Source organism: Engraulis encrasicolus, chromosome 18, assembly GCF_034702125.1.
Source record: "Engraulis encrasicolus isolate BLACKSEA-1 chromosome 18, IST_EnEncr_1.0, whole genome shotgun sequence".
Lineage (NCBI taxonomy): Eukaryota > Metazoa > Chordata > Actinopteri > Clupeiformes > Engraulidae > Engraulis > Engraulis encrasicolus.
The window spans coordinates 43814617-43837176 of NC_085874.1; the positions used below are offsets into that span (position 1 = coordinate 43814617).

Sequence of the window (22560 nt, forward strand, 5' to 3'; positions counted from 1 at the left end):
TGTCAATGTAATTTGTTGAATTTGGGCGGAATTTAGCGCATTTTGGGGTTTTTTGAGAACCTTTTGGGCGGGATTTGGTCAGACACAACACTGCCTGGGGCTAACCCCAATCCTTCAAATTTTTCTGTGTTTATTTGACCATGAACGTTTCGGGCTGAGCCCTTCTTCAGCGTGTAATGGCTCTGCCCAAAACGTTGAATAAACACAGAAACATCTGAAGAGTGCTGTCCTTTGCTTCCTTCTTTCAGTTATGGTTTATGTGGGATTCAGCACCCAGTTAAGAACTGTGAGAAGCATTAGGTGATAGTGTGAGTGCGTCTTTCTTCTTCTATTTAACCCCTTAGCGCAGCACTATGGCTCTCTGTAATGTCATAGCAATGTTGTTATGATGTAGGCTAGTTAAGCATTGGTAACACTTCCAAATAAGGGGCCATAATTAACAGTAAAGTAGCTACAACCTAATACTTAAGTAAGGGTTAATAATCATTACTTAATGGCACATTAGACACATATTAATTATTATTAATGCATATGTTGAACATTAGTTAGCAGTTACTTAACTATTAGCTAACTATTACCTTGTGTTACAAGTTAATAGCATATTATTATTTAACTAATAGATAAGTAAGGGCACAGTTAATAGTTAAGTAGCTATCAGGTCATATTTAACTAAGGACCAAAATTAACACTTACATAATACAAAAGTAAGGCATAACTAATGGTTAATTAATACTTAAATATTGGGTTTTGGGACCCTTATATTAGAGTTGGCTGAGGATAACTAATGGTTAATTAATAGATAGATATTGTTGTTTGGGACCCTTATATTAGAGTTGGCTGCGGATAACTAATGGTTAATTAATCGATAGATATTGGTGTTTGGGACCCTTATAATAGAGTTGGCTGAGCATACCTAATAGTTAATTAATTAATCTATTGTGACATCTAGTTTTCACTCGTTCAAATCACTATGTGGCAACAGGAGCCATTATATAGCAAGGATTAGACGTACACTTCTCAATGATGGTGGGGTGATGAGATGTAATTTTTTCATGTACCACTTATTAGTTTTAATGGTAAAAACCCTGCAATAAATGCAGAACATTATGAAGAGTAATAGTTTTGAAGCGAGACTAAACCATTCCTCTGTGATAATTAGGTTAATGTTTGAGAATATTAGCTCCAAGAAGAGCAGTGCATGATGGGTATGCAATCTACAGACAACAATATTTCGGTATTATTTAATCATTAGATATGCCTTGCTTTTGTATTAAGTAAGTGTTAATTAAGGTCCTTAGTTAAGTATGACCTAATAGCTACTTAACTATTAACTGTACCTAATCTAATGATTAAATAATACCGAAATATTGTTGTCTGTAGATTGCGCACCCATCATGCACTGCTCTTTTTGGAGCTAATATTCTCAAACATTAACTTAATTATCACAAAGGAATGGTTTAGTTTTGCTTCAAAACTATTACTCTTCATAATGTTCTGCATTTATTGTAGGGTTTTTACCATTAAAATTAGTAAATGGTACATGAAAAAATTACATCTCATCACCCCACCATCATTGAGAAGTGTACGTCCAATCCTTGCTATATAATCGCTCCTGTTGCAACTATTACAGTGATTTGAACGAGTGAAAACTAGATGTCACAGTAGATTAATTAATTAACTATTAGGTATGCTCAGCCAACTCTATTATAAGGGTCCCAAACACCAATATCTATCGATTAATTAACCATTAGTTATCCGCAGCCAACTCTAATATAAGGGTCCCAAACAACAATATCTATCTATTAATTAACCATTAGTTATCCTCAGCCAACTCTAATATAAGGGTCCCAAAACTCAATATTTAAGTATTAATTAACCATTAGTTAATTTTGGTCCTTAGTTAAGTATGACCTGATAGCTACTTAACTATTAACTGTGTCCTTACTTATCTATTAGTTAAATAATAATATGCTATTAACTTGTAACACAAGGTAATAGTTATCTAATAGTTAAGTAACTGCTTGCTAATGCATTAATAACAATTAATATGTGTCTAATGTGGCATTAAGTAATGATTATTAACCCTTACTTAAGTATTAGGTTGTGACTACTTTACTGTTAATTATGGCCCCTTATTTGGAAGTGTTACCTAAGCATTTTCAGCAAGTGGGTCGCCGGCAACCCCAGCTGCAGTAAGGCTACGCTAGCTCCCATCCCCAGACACTGCTTCCTGGGGCTAGCTCCCATCCCCAAACACTGCTTCCTGGGGCTAGCTCCCATCCCCAAGCACTGCTTCCTGGGGCTAGCTCCCATCCCCAAACACTGCTTCCTGGGGCTAGCTCCCATCCCCAAACACTGCTTCCTAGGGCTAACCCAGCCCCTGCTGACATGTGTGATGGCTCTCATGCAGAGATGTGAAATCATGTACGTGTTGTGTGCACTGCTGTGGTGAGCTGTTATGTGACCATAATGACCAATGACAACCTCTTTCACTTTCACACTTTTCCCCATCTGTGGTTAAATCGGTTTGATCAAAGTTTCTGATTATGCTTTCAGGTGGTCGTTTTTCTTCCCAAACATGCAAAAAACTGCCCAATATGCTTCAATTCCAGATAAACCCTTAAAGATGCTGGGTGATTGTCTATTACTTTTATTTCCAGAATTTCTACTGTCCATTCCCATTTTTTTTACCGTATATTTACCGTACTGCCACTATCAATTTCTAAGTATTGATTTTGGCTTGGGAGTTTCACTTTTCATATATGCAGGTGGAGCTTCTTCAAGTAATCCACCATTTTGAATTAATAATCATCTATGGCTGCAAAACCTACTCTGGCCGTCAGACCAATCAATACTGTATTAATTTACGTACATACTTCATGAAATTATACTTCATATAAATATTCATGAAATAAATCAATCACATTTGCAAATGGACAGCAGTCATTTTCCAAATAAACTATAAACAGTGGACGTTTAAGGGTTACTGTACATTGTGGTTCTGAAGAAAATGATGATAAGTGGAATGTCTACTGTACAGAAGTCATGGAAGAGAAGATAATGAACAGAATAATGAGGCGTACGGAAATGTGTGAGCTTCTTGATTAAGGAGGCGCGCTGATTAGAGGGAAACTTGTCGAAAGTAGTGTAGCAGGGGGGAAATTGCCAGTGTTTCGGCATAATCAAGGTGAACGCGTCAGATTGTGATTACACTGCAAAGTAGACTAAATGCTCATTTTGGATTCTAGTGGCGGCGCTTGTGTTGGTGGTGTCTTTGTTTTGCTCAAATGAGACTGCACAAAACCACTTTACCACACAACAAAGTAAACACCTTATTGTTTACTCTAACACCTGCTCATTTCCAAGAGTAAAAACAACATGTGTATACCTACCTTTTAAATGAGATTAGTATGAAGTATAAACTATGTAGATGTGTACAACTTGCGACTTGATATTATAAATTGATAGTATTGTGTGTGTCTGTGTGTGTGTGTGTCTGTGTGTGTGAGAGAGAGAGAGAGAGAGAGAGAGAGAGAGAGAGAGAGAGAGAGAGAGAGAGAGAGAGAGAGAGAGAGAAAGAGAGAGAGAGAGATAGAGAGAGACAGAGAGAGAGAGAGAGAGAAAGAGAAAGAGAGAGGGAGAGAGAGAGAGAGAGACAGACAGACAGACAGACAGACAGACAGACAGACAGACAGACAGACAGACAGACAAGCAAGCAGACAGAGAGAGCATATTGAAACGCTTGCCTTAAATTCCCTGAGTAATCTCCTCCATGTTTCTGCCAAGGACTGCTTATGCAGGGAGATAATGGAATGACTCCAGCTTAGACCCGCCTTCCTGTCAATCACATGTCATACCCAGTGTCACTCCTGTCATATCACTGTCCTCAGTCATTCATCATCCTCTTATCTTGTCACTGGTGGTGCATAAGCGCTTCATGGGGAAAAGTAATTGAAGCTCTTTTTAAACAAAAATAAATGAATTTAAGTTTGTATAAGACACATAATATTACACACATGAATTACTTGAGGAATAGCCAACCTTATTTCAGGAAATTGTTCATCTACAGTTAATCCCTGGTAAAATATGAGAAAACATTGGATTTTTTTCTCTATTGCTAAACTCAACGTAGCTATCGAAGTCTATGGTACCAAACAAAACATTAAATGTACTTACGTAAAAAGCACTTTGAAATGAAAGTAATATTCACCATTATTTAATTCAGTTTATGCCTCTTTTCCAGTACCGGTTTTCTGGTAGGACTACAACTCGACAGAGCGGAACTCGGCCACCACCTTTTGCTTCACGATTGAGCTGTGTCGTGCCTATTCAAAAACCAGAACGTTGCAGCCGAGTCACGCTGTGTCGAGCTGTAGGCCTACCAGAAAACCGGCAGCGGAAAAGAGGCATCAGTGATCACTTGTGATTTGATGCTTATGCTACCATTTACTTCCAGTGATTGTGCTAAGCTATGTGAATACTGGCAATCTACTACTAAGTACTGAAAACACTAAGAAAATGACATGCACATTAATGTGTAATACATGGAAGTACTGAAAATATGTGGACGTCAAAAAAGGTTGGACAGTTTCTTTAATATAAACATAGTTATGTATGACGGTGTAAAGCTGAATTCATAATGTCCACTCGCCCAGTACAAAGGTCACAGCAGGGGGGCGGGAGACAATGAAACTCACTGTGCATGTGCACCAGGAACAATCTAAGCTACCGAGTTGGTGAGGTCGTTGAAGTTGAAGTTTCGCCATGAATGTGCTTTATTCGCTCTGGACGTGACACTGTCATGTTTGATTTAGCTAATATCACATAACGACTCTAGCTTGCCATCCTGGGACATTCCAAGATATGAACATTCCAATTGGTTTTCCCCCGAACTGTGTCAGAGCTCACTACCACAATATTAGCTGACTTTTAATTGCTGAAATTCGCTCTGGTCACCCAGGTCGCATTGCACCTGCCGAATTCGCTTTGGTCGCTTTATTCACCGACAGGTGTTGTAGATAATTATTATATGGTTGTGACGTCATCTGTCGAATGCTCCATTCATTTCAACGGGGCTCCCCAACGTTCGGACGTCTGTTATTTTTCGATAACGGACGGGTTGGTCTATAACAGACCGCTGTCAATGGCAACAAGACTTTTCACTGCTAAAGCGACTTTTCAACAAGACTCTAATCAGCTGCTGTGATAGACAGCACCCGTTGTCCTGGCTACCGCTGTCAATGGCAACAAGACGTTCACTGCTAAAGCCACTGGCTTGTATACAAGTCAGTGGCTAAAGCGAATGTTTCATATCACTCCGCAGGGGGTCCGGTCTTTTGTCACTCTAATCAGCTGCTGCGATAGACTACACCTGTTGTCCTGGCTAGCCTACCTAGCTGTTGCCTAGCGGTGTTCCACAACGGCACTGTTTTGTTTTGCGCAGCAACAATCTTAACATTAAATAGGTCTAAAGAAATGTCCCCGCATGTGTGAATCATTTAAGTATATCCATATAATAAGCGGGTTAACTTTCGGCGAGTCGGTCGCTTTGTGGAATAGCAGCACTTCAGAGAGAACAAGACCCCTCCGCTCCGCGTCGGGGTCTAAAGATTCTCTCTGTCGTGCTGCTATTCCACGGTAGCGACCTTCTCGCCGAACGTTAACCCTTACTTAATTGTCAGACAGGTGTTGTAGATAATGTGTCAGGCCTGTGTTTGTTAGTGAATCTGAGGAAGACCGAGAGGTCGGAACGTCATTGCCAATGAATGGATAAATAAAAAGAAGAAAAAATAACTTAAAGAAGAAAAAAATCCAAAGTGTGCGAACCTTTTTTCCAAAAATACGTAATCTTTTTGTTCAGCACCAGGGATTGTGCACAAGTAACTCTCTACAAGCGCTTTATTCACCGACCCTCCATAGCGAAAGAATGACTTCCGGCGCTCCAGCATAGGTGGATCTTGGTGTACACGCACAGCCAAACTGCATGCATTGCTCTACACTCTGGCCGAGCAAACATTTCTTCTATGACTATTACACAGTTGAATGTTAAAGTTATAAGACGCATAAAGCATATTAGTCATCATAAGACGCATTACATTTGGTTCCTCCATTGTGATTTGTGTCATATACTTTGCTAGTTATACCTTATCACCATTTAAGTGCAGTGTCGTCTCTCTCTCTCTCTCTCTCTCTCTCTCTCTCTCTCTCTCTCTCTCTCTCTCTCTCTGTCGGTTTCTCTTTCTCCTTCTCTTTCCCGTGCAGAAAATGAACTCCGGATTCGGCACTAAATATTCTCTTCGCCTTATCGTTGCTTTTGTGGCACTGACAGGCGGAGGCTCCCGGTGAATTATCTTGTCAGGAGCTTAATTCAATTCTCCGGGAATAATTAGGAAAATGATGGCCGCATTTAGAGCTGTCTGACGACGCCCGAGCCAATCCGTCCTAATGCACAACAGCAGGCCTGTCACGGGACAAAGGGAAGAAATAACTTTAGCAGGGATATCTCCCTTGCCGTGCCTCCACTGCTTATAACATTAATCCTAGTGTTTCTGCCTTTTGTGTGTGTTTTTTTTCCACAAGGGTACAATTTATTGGTCTGTGTGTGGGAAATGACTGTCCTACCTATCTCCTTCATGCGTGGTCATGTTTCTCTGTGTGTGTGTGTGTCTATGCATAAGTGAATGTGAAAAATGTAACCTACCCCTATCTCTGACCCACCACCCAACTGTTTGCCTGTGTGTGTGTGTGCGTGTGTGTGTGTGTGTGTGTGTGTGTGTGTGTGTGTGTGTGTGTGTGTGTGTGTGTGTGTGTGTGTGTGTGTGTGTGTGTGTGTGTGTGTGTGTGTGTGTGTGTGTGTGTGTGTGTGTGTGTGTGTGTGTGTGTGTGTGTGTGTGTGTGTGTGTGTGTGTGTTTCTGTGGTGTGTCTGTGTGTGTTTCTGTGAAGGGGGGGATTGTGTCTGTATTTCTGTGAGTGTCTGTGTGAGTTTGTGTCATATCTTAATGTGTTAATTATCAGCCTGCCCCGCCTCCCATCCTGCCCATTCTCCGCCCATTTGTACTCATACCTGTTACACCCCATTCATCCCTGTCTCACACACACACACACACACGCACACACACACACACACACACACACACACACACACACACACACACACACACACACACACACACACACACACACACTATACACTACACACACACTACACACACACACACACACACACACACACACACACACACACACATACACACACACACACACACACACACACACACACTATACACTACACACACATACACACTACACACACACACACACACACACACACACACACACACACACACACACACACACACACACACACACACACACACACACACACACACACACAACACACTACACACACACACAAACTAGCAATCACCATCATGAGTAAACTGATCTGTGAATAAAAACGTCAATATCACCGAAAAGCAACATTACATCCATGTCTGTCTTGGTTAAGTCGAAGCATTTCATTCACTCCTGCAAGCTAGCTGTTTTACTTCTTATTAGCTCTATATGACACAAAAATATAGTCTGCTGGGTTGCTTAAGTCAAAATCACAACATTATACGTCTTAATATAAAGTAAAGATATTTACCTTGAAGGGAGTAGCATTTTGACGCCTTCCTTATGGCTCTTTTGGAAGACTCGCTTGCCCCTGCCTTGTATTTCTCCTGGCTAGAAAGGTAAAAGAAAATGTCTGTACTCTAAACACCGATGTTATAGAACAAATAAAGTATCACAACTACTAAAATATATAAAAGTCTAAAATATTACACAGTCAAATGTCACGTCAGCTAACTAACAAGTAGCTTAAACTACAGTAACTAGCCTGACAGGCAATAAACGTCCTACGAAAAGAATGACAACAACAACAAATGAATCGCTGACAGTTGAGCTGCAAGAGAAAGACTTTAGGTTAAGCAATTAAAAGTTTAGCTGCTGGAAATCGAGATTGTAGATCACAGAGACTGCCAAGAAAACAACGTGCGCCCTCTGCTTCGCTGATCTGAGGCGAACGACGAGTGTTCTGTCATTACTAGAGTAGAATAGAATAGAATAGAATAGAATAGAATAGAATAGAATAGAATAGAATAGAAAGCCTGTATTGTCATTATACAAAGTATACTGAGATTGTAGCTTCCCTACGAAGTGCACAGTCCTTTATAGATGAAGTTCCTTGGAGTGCACATCAGCGACGACCTCTCTTGGACCACCAACACTACATCACTGGCGAAGAAGGCCCATCAGCGTCTCTACTTCCTGCGCAAACTAAAGAAGGCAAGTGCTACACCCTCCATCATGACAACATTCTACAGAGGAACCATAGAGAGCGTCGTGTCCAACTGCATCACAGTGTGGGGAGGAAGCTGCACGGAGAAAAACAGGAAGACACTCCAGCGTGTTGTGAACACAGCGAAGAAGATCATTGGAGTACCACTCCCCTCCCTGCAGGACATTTACACCACACGCCTCACCAGGAAAGCACTGATGATCATCAAAGACACAAGCCACCCTGCACACAAACTGTTCAGCCTCCTGCCCTCTGGAAAGAGGTACAGGCGCCTCCGTACCCGTACCACCAGGCTGGCGAGCAGCACAATGCACCAAGCGATCAAGATGCTGAACACTCAACCCACTCTCCCTCCACTGTCAGCCTCTAGCCAGCAAGGCCACTGACAACCCCCCCCATCCCCCACCACCATATCTGCGACTGAACATTCCACCTGCACTACTATACTTGTGACTGAACTTTCAACCTGCACTAACTCAAAACATGCACACACACACACACACACACACACACACACACACACACACACACACACACACACACACACACACACACACACACACACTGCACTTTCTGCACTAAACCCAAACATACACACACTGACACACACTGACACACACTGACACACACACACACACACACACAGACACACAAACACACACACAGACGCACACCGCACTTTCTACCTGCACTAAACACATACACACACATACATACACACACACACACACACACACACACACACACACACACACACACACACACACACACACACACACACACACTGCTGCTGGTGTACTTGACAGACCTTTTTAATATTTATTTTTCTTCAAAAGCTACTATTACCATGTCAGAACGCTATAAAGGACCTTTTAGGAAAAGCACAAAAGCACAACAATACCTCTTAATGTATGTCCTCTACAAGTCTTCTGTTGTCCAGTCTTGCACTTTAAATGTCTGTATGAGCACTGTCTATGTCCATACTGTCTGAAGTCCATGTATAAGTACTGTCTATGTCTATACTGTCTATGTCCTTACCTAGATTTAGTCTATGTCTGTATGGGAAAGCAAGAAATGTAATTTCAAATTCTTTGTATGACCAGTGCATGTAAAGAAATTGACAATAAAACCTACTTGACTTGACTTGACTTGATTGTCCAGTCAGCTTAAGTGTGAGTTCATTATTGTAACAGCTTTGGGGAAGAAGCTGTCCCTCATCCTATTGGTTCTGGCTGGCAATGCCTTGTAGCGCCTGCCAGAGGGCAACAGCGTGAAGAGATGAAAGCCAGGATGTGTGGGATCTTTAATGATACTCCTGGCTCTACTTACGCAGCGTGAGTTGTAGATGGTGGGTATGGGAGGCAGGGGGCAGCCTATTATTTTTTGCGCTGTTTTGGTCACCCTCTGCAGTCTCTTCCTGTCAGCCTCAGTGCAACTTGAGTGCCACACTGACACTGCGTAGGTCAGCAGGCTCTCTATGGTGGTACGGTAAAAGGTCACCAGCAAGCTTGAGTCTAACTGTTCTTTTTTACCAGAGCCGAGGTGTTAGTCGACCAGGAGAGATCAGCGGAGATGTGTACACCTAGGAATTTAAATGAGCTCACTTGCTCTACACGTTCACCATTGATGTACAGGGGGCCAGGAGTATCTTTGTTCCGCCGGAAGTCCAGGATGAGCTCCTTCGTCTTGGAGATGTTCAGGGCCAGGTTGTTGGATGCACACCACTCTCCAAGTTTCAGGACCTCATCCCTGTAGGCCTCCTCCTTTCCCTCGGTTATCAGCCCCACCACTGTTGTGTCATCTGCAAATTTGACAATGATGTTCTCTGGGTGGATGGGGCTACAGTCAAACGTGTAGAGGGAGTAGAGAAGTGGGCTCAACACACATCCCTGGGGCGAGCCGGTGCTGAGGGTGCGGGTGGTTGAGAGATGGTGACCTAGTTTCACCTGTTGGGGACGATTAACAAGGAAGTCTTTGATCCAGGAGCATGTGGATGATGGAAGTCCTAGATGTCTCAGCTTGGGGATTAGGATGTCAGGAATGATGGTGTTAAAAGCTGAGCTATAATCGATGAAGAGCATCCTGACATAGCTCCCTTGTCTTTCCAGGTGACTCAGTGCAGAGTGGAGAGCAATGGCTATTGCATCCTCAGTGGATCTGTTTGCCCGGTATGCAAACTGATGAGGGTCTAGGGTTGGGGGGAGACAGGCTTTTATGTGTCTCAGCACCAGTTTTTCAAAGCACTTGGTGATGACTGGAGTGAGTGCAACAGGGCGAAAGTCATTGAGGGTGGTAGTAGATGCCTTCTTTGGAACAGGTATGATGGTGGCAGATTTCAAGCAGGCTGGGATGGTGGCTTGTTTCAGTGACAGGTTGAAAATGTCAGTGGAGACTGGTGCTATTTGGCCCGCACATGCCTTGAGCACCTTTCCTGGTACACCATCCGGGCCTGTTGCTTTCCTCTGGTTCACAGCACGAAGCACTCGCTTCACGTCATCAGCCGCAACCTCCAGAGTGGGTGGGGGGGTGCTAAGGTGTGGAGTGGGTTGTTGCAGGGGCTGGAGTGGTACGCCTGAATGCTGCGCCTGAGCTTCAAAGCGGGCAAAGAAGCTGTTCAGCTCCTCCGCTAGTGCTGCATCTCCATCTCCATGAGACACAGACTGTCCCCTGTAATTAGTGATGGACTGAATACTCTGCCACATCTGCCGGGGGTTGTTCAGCTGCTCCTCTATCCGCCTTTTGTGGTCAGCTTTGGCTGCCTTGATGCCTCTTCTTAGGTCGGCGCGAGCACTGCTGTATTGCACTCTGTCACCAGACCTGAAAGCTACATCACGGGCCCTAAGGAGTGTGCGCACTTGGCTGGTCATCCATGGTTTTTGGTTTGGATAAGCCTGGATAGTCTTTTCCACAGTGACCATGCCAATACAGTACTTGATGTAAGGCAGTACAGTGTTGGTATATGTGCTCAGATCCTCATGATGGAAGGCTTCCCAGTGTGTCTACTCAAAGCAGTCCTGCAGACGGGGGAGAGCATCGTCAGGCCAGGTGGTAATTGTACGGCGTGTGGGCCTTGATTGGCGGCTGAGGAGGGTGTATGCGGGGGTTAGGAATAGGGAGAGATGATCAGACTGGCCGAGGTGGGGTAGGGGTGTGGCTTTGTATGCATGCTTGATGTTAGAGTATACATGGTCCAAAGTTTTTTCTCCTCTTGTAGGGCATTTAACATGCTGATGGAATTTAGATTAGACATTAAATTGCACTTTTAAGCGCGAGCGCTCCTGCCATAGCGACCAGCATAGCGACCAGCATAGCGACCAGCATAGCGACCAGCATAGCGACCATCATAGCGACCAGCATAGGGACGTTGTTGAACAGCTGATTCGAACGCGATTGTTGCGTCACCCGGAACTTTTTCCCTGCCCGGAACAAATTCCCTGTGACAGCTCCCTTGTCTAAGATAACCAGGCTCTAACTTACTAGAGTGCATACACTAAACGGGGGCACCATCACAAATATGTGATTAGAGTTTTGCCAAAATGTTGAGTTCTCATTATGATGTCATAAGGACTTTTCAATATTTTTAACACAGACTTGTATGGGAGCTGTAGAGTGTTCGAGTACAATTCTAGAAGAACTGGGGGAAATTCCTTACTCCTCAAAGGGTTAAGTCATCACTGGGTGTCCCTCTGGTTCTGTCTTTGACTACAGAAGGTATCAGTAAGCGAAGTCAACCCCATTTTGATTAGTAAACAAAACCAATCCTACCGGCAGGAGCATTTATTTTGCCTAGTGGGTTGGTTTAGCGTTGCGCTTTTGGGGATAATTGTAGATAGGCCAGAAATCTGACCTGGCTCTGCTCTCTTATTACAATGCTCTTTGTGCAAGTTTTGAATCTGTGTGCCAAGTCATTGCGATGGGCACAAGTGAGTGATGAATGATAACGCCGTTTGACAGCTTTGCCTGTGGACATCATGGCCTGGCTTGACTCTTTTTTTGACAGCTTTGCCAGTGGTGTGAGACCCGACTATACAATTCATATTATAGTCTGGCTAGACGCTTTCATTTTTTGCAACTTGTTCCTTTTGAGTTGTCATTCATATCTTCAACTTGCTAGATTTGTGTTGCTTTCCCATACTAATGGAAATGTCTTTGGCCAATGACAATGGAATTCATTTTTTTGCAACTGGTTTCTTTTGATGTACGTAGTGATGTGATTGACATGAAGCTCTCCACCCGTGGTTACTCTGATGATGAGGGCTTAGTTCCATAACATCAGCAGTATGCCAGGCAGGGCCGCTGACAGCTTTTGCTGGGCCCAGGACAAAGTCATCTGAAAGGGCCCCCGCATCCAATACATACAATGTAATGAGTACCCAATTTTGGGGCCCCTCTCTCCCTGGGCCCAGGACACCAGACCCCTTTGTCCCCCCTGTCGGCTTCCCTAATGCCAGGCAATAAAGTTGTGTCTGTAAAGTACTAGACGTGTTGAACTCTTCCTCTTCATACCTTTGTAAGTCCATACCAGTGCCCTTGTGAACGTGGTTACCATGGCAAAGTAATTGATGTCTGAAGCTCATGTGCTTTTTTCTCAGATCAACCAAACCATTTTCTTTTTTAATTTACTCATATTCTATCTTAAGCGAATATGACTCATTTTGTGCTGATGGAAGCGGAAGATAAGGCGCTGTAAAGGAGGTGAGTGTTTCTTTGGAAATCAGCTCCAAGGTAGAGATGGGATTTATGGCTCTTTTTCCGGATCCGGATCTTAGTGGCTCGTTCCTTTTAAAGAGCCGTTCAAAAAACTGGTTCTTTTGGCTCTTTTTTAAATTATTTATTCAGTGTTAAAAATGTAATATTTTGACTCCTCCTCAAGGTAATGTTGTCCAAACAACAACTGATTATTCTCCTGCTTCTAAAGACCGTTTTTGCCTCTCTTTGAGGCAAACAATTGTGTTTTTTCCCAAATTTAATTACTCTGGTCGAGGTCACGTGCTTAAAATGAATGAAAAATGAATGAAATAACGGTCGAGTGGCTCCCCCAGCTGTGATCCGGTTCCCATCGTTCACTTCAGAGAGCCGTTCAAAAGAACGGATCGTTCATGAACGACACACCTCTACTTCAAGGCCACTGATTTCTTTACCTGCCTCCTCTCCGTTATTTCCAGCAGGTTTGAATCCCACCCTGAAATAAATGATAGAAGTCCGCAACACTGTTAATGCTCCCAGTGATTTATTTGCAAATAAATCACTGGGAGCATTAACAGTGTTGCGGACTTCTATCATTTATTTCAGTTACTCTATTTTATCCAGCACCTGTGCCACTGATGTGCGCGCATTCTCCACCTTCTTGAATCCCACCCTGACCTCTCCCTATAGTACCTCCATACATGGCTGAAATGTCCCTGAGCAAGGCACCTGACCTACAGTAACCCCACATTGCTCCAGAGACTGTGGTGTAAGTGTAATGTAATGAATAGTTATGGTAAATACTAATAACTGTAAACCATGGTAAAACCATGGTTAGTTTTCATAGTAAAACCATGGATAATTTTCGTCAGGGTATAGATAAACTATAGTTAAAACATCATTTAGCCATAATCAAACCATAGTTGAACCACAGTCAAGAACCGTACAAAAAGAAAAAAAACACACAAAAAACCCCTTGAAAACCATGGTTGATTTTTCGTAAGGGAAATGCCTCCTCCATGGAGGTGCAAATGCATGTTGCACTCTCTGTTTTCTGCTCGGGCATCCAGCTCCCTATCCTCTCATTGGCAGGCTAGTTAGTGGGAAAACAGCTTGTTCTGCTAACCTGATACACATGGGCCTCCTTGCATGGGTTGTTGCAGCCAGTTGGCAATGTGAAGAATTCAAATTTCATACGCACACACACTTTTCTAGACTGAATTCCTAGATTAGCCTAGCCCTAGCACTAGACTCCCGTCGTCAGCAAACGAATCAGACAGACAGTGAACTTGATTTGATACTAGGCAAGTATACTTGATTGTATTGCAAGGACAATTTGGATATAGCATCATGTAGGCAAATTCAAAACCAAAGCACATGCAGAAGTGAGAGGGATAAGGCATTTTGCCTGAGGACGTTTTGCTGCAGAAAACAAACATGGCAGTGTCCACGATCAATTTTCTCATTACCAATTGCACAAAATGACTGAAATGAGGATATCAAATGAAAGTACTTGATGAGATTACCACCACCCAGAACTGCAAATAGAAACAGCAATCTAGCGCCATACTATATGTTTGAGACCTGTTCAACACAGATATATTGGCCTGGTTTTTCCCATGACATGGTAGCCAATCCCTCTGCCATCAAAAACCACAGGGCTGCACATCTATAAAACTAAAGGCTACAAAACTGCTACATGTCTGTGCTGGCAAGTCGCGGTGAGCCTTTATTGCCTGTCACATGTTGAGGGAGTGGAAATCGATAGCGTTTTCCACGGGATTAGGCGAAGGGTTAGACACGGGCACAGAGTACGGTAAGGTAGGGTAGGGTAGGGCAGTGGTTCCCAAACTTTTTCAGCGGGGACCCCCATCATTTTCGTTACCCACCCCCCACCCACCATAGTCTTAGCCGAGCAATGTATTTCTAGCAATATTTGCAGACAAGCTATTGCAATAATGGAAAATCTATCAATATTAATGTACAAAAAATTGCCCAGGCTAGGTTTTCCATCAATAGTTTGCCCGCAAGATTGCTAGAAATCCACCAGACAGCAAATACATCTATTAACCACACAAGTGAATGCAAGTCCCTTTTGTCCGCGACACCCCCTTCAGTACCTCCGCGACCCCCATAGGGGCCCTGACCCCCAGTTTGGGAACAGCTGGGGTAGGGTATAGGGGCCACCATGGCTTTTTGATGGTTGTGTGAGTGATAGCCTGGAGGGGAGACCAGCGGGGTGAGAAGAGGGTTAAAGCTGCCACCTCCACAGGATGCACTATACATTGTTTGCTCACAAACGTGCACACACATGCACATGAACACACACACACACACACACACACACACACACACACACACACACACACACACACACACACACACACACACACATACGGAAACATAAGCACACAAACACAGGCACGCTGGCGTGCACGCGCTGACTACTGATGCAATACGTCGTGCACACACACACACACACACACACACACACACACACACACACACACACAAAAGCACACACACACGCGCACACTGGCGGGCACACACTGACTACAGATGTGAATGCGTGCGTGCACACACACACACACACACACACACACACACACACACACACACACACACACACACACACACACACACACACACACACACACACACACACACACACACGCTTTATGGCTATGGCACATATTGCACTGACAGTCACTCACAGAAACGCATACACATTCCACTCACACATCATTTTTCAAACACATGTACTGCACAGTGCACAGCTATATCCTCTTGGTCTTTATCACACACACACACACTCAAGCACGAACGCAGACACACACACGTAGACACACACAGCTCCACAACACGTACAGACTTTACAGTCCAAGCCATGCACAGGGACCACAACACATCGACTTACGTATGCCCTAACGAGCACGTATTGGACTGCACGTGTACGTATCTGGTGATGTGTAGCCGTGTCCATGGTCTGTGGACAGAAGAAAACAGAAATCAGTGTGCCTCTTCCTTCAAATGAAGCCCTGCCTTGCATATTGTATTATTCTCATGAATTGTATAATGCATGCATGCCTGCACATCTGACAGGTGCTCAATCAATTTCAAGATTTCCCCAAAATGGAAAATGTTGCACAAATGCACTGCTTGTGCTTCTATACAACATGTACCTGTAGAGTAACACAAGTCAAGGGAATTGTCAAATATTGCATATAGTAAACATTCTCCCCTCCCATACCACTTATAGAGTAAGTCAGGGAAATATCTGAATATTACATAAATGCTCTTCCTTCCTATACCACTTATAGAATAAGTCAGGGAAATATCTGAATATTATATAAATGCTCTTGCTTTATGCAATATTAGAAGCAAGTTTAAATGGCAAACATTACATAATAGAGGGGTGATGATGATTAATACAAGCTCTAAAATCACAAATGTATACACATATTTGGCGAGTGAAGCATATTTTTAATGTGTCTGAGAAATAAGCAAGTGATACGCAGTGCACGTTAATGGCTTTTTCAAGCATAGAAAAGCAGCCATCCTCCAACCATCTGCTGTTGGGGATATGAGAGCTCATAGGCAGATATTTGTTTTAGCTCCATTTAGTAATGACGGCGAGAAAGGATTATCATTAGTGGTGTCAACAATAATCGATTCGGCAATGTAATGCAATGCGGAGCATGGACAATTTCATTCAATGCGGCAAGTTCCATAATCGATGCGGCAATTTTTTAAAGTTTCAACTACTTCCGTGGATATTTCAGGAGCAAATTAAATTAAATAAAAGCACTTCAAAGCATTGAAAACTGATACAGAAAACAGCCAATAAAATGTTTCTCAGTATCTAACTACCTGTATTACCTCATCATGACTGATGAAACATTTGCTTTGCTTTCAGTAGATATCTAATGCATTGCAATGCATTGTAGAAATGAATCGAATCGAATCGAATTTAACCGTAATTAATTTTAAGTCTGGATTCTCGATGCCCTGGAACACTTAGGTAGGAGGAGTGAGCTCAGCTCTGGTTTGAAATTAGCTCTGACCAATCGCTGACAGTTGACATTCATCACGTATGTTATTATGCACCCAAGTGCATTCGCTTATTGGCTGGTAACCCCGCCCATCTGGTGGTTGACTGAAAACCCTCCAAAGAGAAGTGTAATCAGACCATTTCTGAATTACAAAGTCATTCGAAATGAATGATTTGGCTTGTCAGGCTGAGTCTCACCCACACAAAAGCCATTTGGAGCAACTGGTACACATCTCAGCTGCGCCCTGCTCAGCTCCATCTCTCAAGGACTGATTTCACTCAAGAGCTCCTTGTTTGCAGAGCCTGGTTTCTCCTTCCATCTCACTCTCTTCTTCTACGCTTTTCAAAATCTCTCTGTAACACTTTATTTTAGGGATACATCTATTAGCACTAATACATACAATGTGCCTGTATAAGTAACTTATAAGGCATGTACAAAGCAAAATCAAACATTTGTTAGGCATGTATTCACAAATGTCTTGTTCATGCACAATAAGGGATTTATTACCAATTTAACATTAGTAAGGACCTAGTAGGCCTTAGCGTTTGCTTAGTACATGCCTTACAAATTACTTATGCAGGCATTAACATTGTATTAGTGCTAATAGATGTATCCCTAAAATAAAGTGTTAACAATCTCTCTTATACCACTGTTTCTGCATGTGTCTAGTCTCCTCTTTGACACCCTTCTCTTCTCTGTCTTCACTATACCTAACCACAGTGTACCAGTACATACTGTAATTCGCAGGGCTCTGCAATTTAGTTGACACTTTGTCCTGAACCTCCTTCCCCTCTCATTATTTTCCCACCGTGCCTTTCCCTCCTCACCTCTGCACTTTCTGTCCTCAGAAGTTGTCTCGTTTGCTCCTCTCTCTCTCTCTCTCTCTCTCTCTCTCTCTCTCTCTCTCTCTCTCTCTCTCTTACTCCCTCTCTCTCTCTCTCTCTCTCTCTCTCTCTCTCTCTCTCTCTCTCTCTCTCTCTCTCTCTCTCTCTCTCTCTTGCTCTCTCTCTCTCTCTCTCTCTTATTCCCTTTGTCTGTTTCGCTATCGGTGTCAGCTGTGAAATCCCCTACCATCTCCCCGGGGAATGAGCATCATGCCATGGCTTAATTATTCATCTGAACTGGAGAAATGGATTGATTAAACAATTACAAGGCACTTAATAGACGCCACTATTATAAGGAATTAAAGTCTCAAGGCACCCCCCCCCCCTCCAACACGCACACACACACACGCACGCACGCACGCACACACACACACACACACACACACACACACACACACACACACACACACACACGTACACACACACACACACACACACACACACACACACACACACGCGCACACACACACACACACACACACACACACACACACACACACACACACACACACACACACACTGTCTCCACACACCCCATCCCTTCCTCCCCCCCTCATAGTTAGATGCCCTTCAGCAGAGTGGTCCATGTTCTCTGCATGAGAGTTCTTTGGGGATTGTGATGATTAAATAAAGCTGTTCATTGCCATATCAAGACGTATTCCTCTCAATCGTCACGTGCTTGCCACTCTTCTCCTTGTTTTTTTTCTTCGTCTTCTCTTCTCATCTTGTGGAGACCTTGAGGGGTTTAAGATTGGGGGTTGAAGAGTGATTTTTTTCGCCTTCCTAAATACAAGCGCTTGAGATAATTTCCCAGCAGGCTGCAAGTGATGGGTTCCGCTGGTGTTGTTTCTGCATGCTCTGTGTTGGCATGGTAACAACTAGTTAGCTAGCTGGATTTTTTTGTTTTTGTTGTTTCTTTTGTTCAATTTTGCAGCTTGTTTTTTTCCCTTGTTTTTTTATTTTGTTTGCTTCGTGATACATTACTCAATGTCCGTCTTTGGATGAAGGCTGATGGAAAAATTAAACTTGAAAAGTAAGAAGCGATGCATTGTGAGATGAAATCCGTGGAAATGGGGAAAATAAAATGCCAACTTTCTCTCCCGAGGTGAGATTGAAAACAAGTGTCAAAGACCTGCAAGGTGTTATGTGTGGCTGTTGTTGTTTTTTTCTTTTCTTTTTACCTCAGACCAAAGCTGTTAGAGTGAATTCTTAGGGGATGGAAGCGAAAGGTCTCTGAACAGCACACTGGAACAAAAGGAATTACAGCTGCAGCGAGAGGGTGAAAGGGCCTCGGCTAGAATAGGATGGATCCGGTGACACTTTGATTCATGAGGAGATGGCTGCCAGTGTTTACACCGTGGGCCAAAAAATGTGGGAAACTTTTTATCAAGCGTGGAAAGCTTTCTCACAACAATGCAGCAATTGGTGAAAATGATATAGGTTGAAATATTGTGTGTACAGCCTTCATTTTATACGCTAATGCTACAACAAGTTATGACAAATACAGCCACTGATTTGGTACCATGTTTCTTTGATCAAACCTTGCAAGGACCTTGCATGGTGCAGCCAATCTCCATTGATCGATCATCTGATGAATAATACCTTGGATGCCAATGAGATTGCATGGTAGGCCTGTGGAAGGGGGCAAAATACCTAAGTCTCTCCTACTAGCAGGATTTGGAGTTGTCTTAGCCTGATAAACCAGACTAAATGTGGATGTCTAATTTAGTCTGGCCTCGATGCATAATACATCCGAAGATTGTTGATGAGAACAACCTTCCCTCAAAACTCTGCCCACTTTGATTCAAAACACATCTTAACGTTGTAATTTGTTTGCCAGATTCATGGCATTCTGGCTTCATTGAATCATTATGCGAGGCCAGACCCACCCGTAGTCAAAACATTTTGCCGTCCAGCGGGTGGCGCTGGTTCACCAGGCTAGAGTTGTCTACCATTTCAAAGAAATCGAGATCTGCTTCTGCTCATGCTTCTGTTTTTATTGTACAAAATGGGACGAATAGGAGAAGAATTGAATGCTGATAGTTAAACATGTACCTCCAGGGTACCAAACATGCACTTTCACCGCCGTGCTAAGGCTGCTTGATATGGCGGTCTCAGAGCACACAGCCTCAAACTTAATGGTGCCAGGCCCATACAAATGTGTTAGTGCTTTGCACAATTGACACAGCATTCACTTGGAAGGCTAACCCTGCCATAAACCGCAAGTCTGAAATCAGTCTGATGAATATGCAGAAAGGAATACAGAAACACATGAGCAGATGGACTAACCATGATTTATTGCTTTTGCAGACGGTTCTAATTTAGCATTCACCAAATGTGCCAAATTCACCACTTACCACTTTCCAGAGAGGAGAAATACAGTAAGACTGCCAAAACAGTTATTATTTCCAAGCAAATAGCCTTAGATTGTACAAAAATAAATAATAAATACATACATTGTAAGTAACTGTAAGTCTACTGTAGGTCAGTCTGTTGATGCCCATTGTGTACAGACACAGTCCATGCGGTACAGTAGAAACCTGACCAAAACTTACGTCTTGGCATTTTTCTCCGTAAAAACAAAAACAAATAGAGAGAAATAAATAGCACAGAGAGAACAATCAGCAAAAAAAGAACTGGAATGAGAAAAGGAAAGCAAACAAACAAAAATGCAAATTTCATTGTTAGCTATCCTTCAAGGCCTCACACACAGTATATAGGCTGCTCTGGACTCTCCCATTCCATTTGTCACACATTGTAAAATCGTTCCATTAAATCAACAAGGCCATCGCCTTCTCTAAATGGAATTGCTTTAAAAGTTGATGATGCACAAATGTTCCTTCGCAGCATTTGAGGGTTTCTTTCACACATACAGTCCACACGCACACAATCTCTCTCTCTCTCTCTCTATCTATCTCTCTCTCTCTCTCTCTCTCTCTCTCTCTCTCTCTCTCTCTCTCTCTCTCTCTCTCCGCCTCCTGCCTCGTCCTTATTTCTCGGGTCTCCATGTGATGTGATGTGATGTGCTGCTCTGCTCTCCACACTCATCTCTCCGGAGTGCCATGCCACTCCATTGTGCTGCGGCAGCACTGCACTGCACTGCACATGTTCCTGTTCCATTAGAATTCTCTCTCTCTCCCCACCACCATTATCCACACTCCTACATTCACACACATACACATACACGCACACATACATACACACAAACGCACGCGCGCGCACACACACACACACACACACACACACACACACACACACACACACACACACACACACACACACACACACACACACACACACACACACACATATATAAGCGCCAACGCACGCACACACATTCACATTCACACGCACACACACACACACACACACACACACACACACACACACACACAGACAAATCCTCACAGCTCCTCCATCAGCGCTGTGCTTCAAACAGCTCTGATTGACGTAGAAATAGAGGGAGAAGTAGTTCTGGCAGTTATTGTAGGGCTGGAGAAGATGTTGAAATTGTGCTAATCTCTGACAGTTCTTTTTACGCCTTTTTTTCTCTCTATTCCCTCCATCTCTCGCTCTCGCTCTCTCTGTTCCTTCTTCACTGTCTTTTTTTCTACCTCCATCCACATTCCCTCTTCTCGGTTTCTTTTTTCCTTTTCCAACCTTTTTATTCTTTCTCATTCATCTCTCTCTCCTTCCCTTCGCTTTGTTTCTCACCGTACCTTTCACTCCCCCTCCTCTCCCTCCACACACACACACACACATTCTCTCTCTCTCTCTCTCTCTCTCTCTCTCTCTCTCTCTCTCTCTCTCTCTCTCTCTCTCTCTCTCTCTCTCTCTCTCTTCTCTCCTCTCTCCAGACCAGCAAAGCTGTCACCAAGGGGGACTTCTCTCTGGCGAGCATCGCCTCCAGACGGGCCCTGTTCCTGGCTGCCCTCTCCATCACCATCGGCACGGGCGTGTACGTCGGAGTGGTGGTGGCCCTCATCGCCTACCTGTCCAAGCCCGGACATATATAGCACACACTGTACCTGTGCTGAACCTCCCACAGTGGGTGGGGTGGGGGGGTTGGGGGGGGCTCCTTCCTTCACATCTCTCTCCCACAGTGGAAAAAGGTGGTGGTGGTGGTGTTGGTGGGGGGTGGGGGGGGGGGGGTGTCCTTCACATCTCTCTCGCCACCGCCATTATCTCCTCTCTCCTGTGAGAGCCCAGACACAAAAGCCTGAAAATTCTCAAGACCTCCCCCCCGCCTCCCTTTCTTGTTCTCTGAATTTCTCAGGAGGGACGGAAGTATGAAAAAACAACCAACCAGACTAAAAAACAAAAAACCCTGGGCACACTGCTCCCCCACCCCCCAGCCCCAGCCCAACTCATTCCTCTTCAACACAACCCTTACTGATGATCAAGATAAAAAAAACAAAGAAGAAGAGAAAAGTGGCGAGAGACTAGTGCACATACGAGAGGGAAAAAAACTACTGGAAAGGTGTGGAGCTGGAATGGAAATGTTAGGAAGATTCCTGAGGGGAGGTCTTCTGACAGATTTTGCCTCGACGGTAAATATGAAGGCATCAGCAGCAGCAGCAGCAGCAGCAGCAGAAA

The 22560-nt window shown here is 43.6% G+C and overlaps 1 protein-coding gene across 1 annotated transcript in view; it reads left to right on the plus strand.

Moving 5' to 3' along the window:
* The window catches only part of syndig1l (synapse differentiation inducing 1-like), a 67705-nt gene extending 45725 nt beyond the window's left edge, over nt 1-21980 (plus strand). The window contains exon 3 of the mRNA XM_063222531.1: nt 21822-21980. Within this exon, the coding sequence (XP_063078601.1) occupies nt 21822-21980 (159 nt within the window). The remainder of the gene's footprint in view (nt 1-21821) is intronic.
* Nucleotides 21981-22560: the final 580 nt, after the last annotated feature.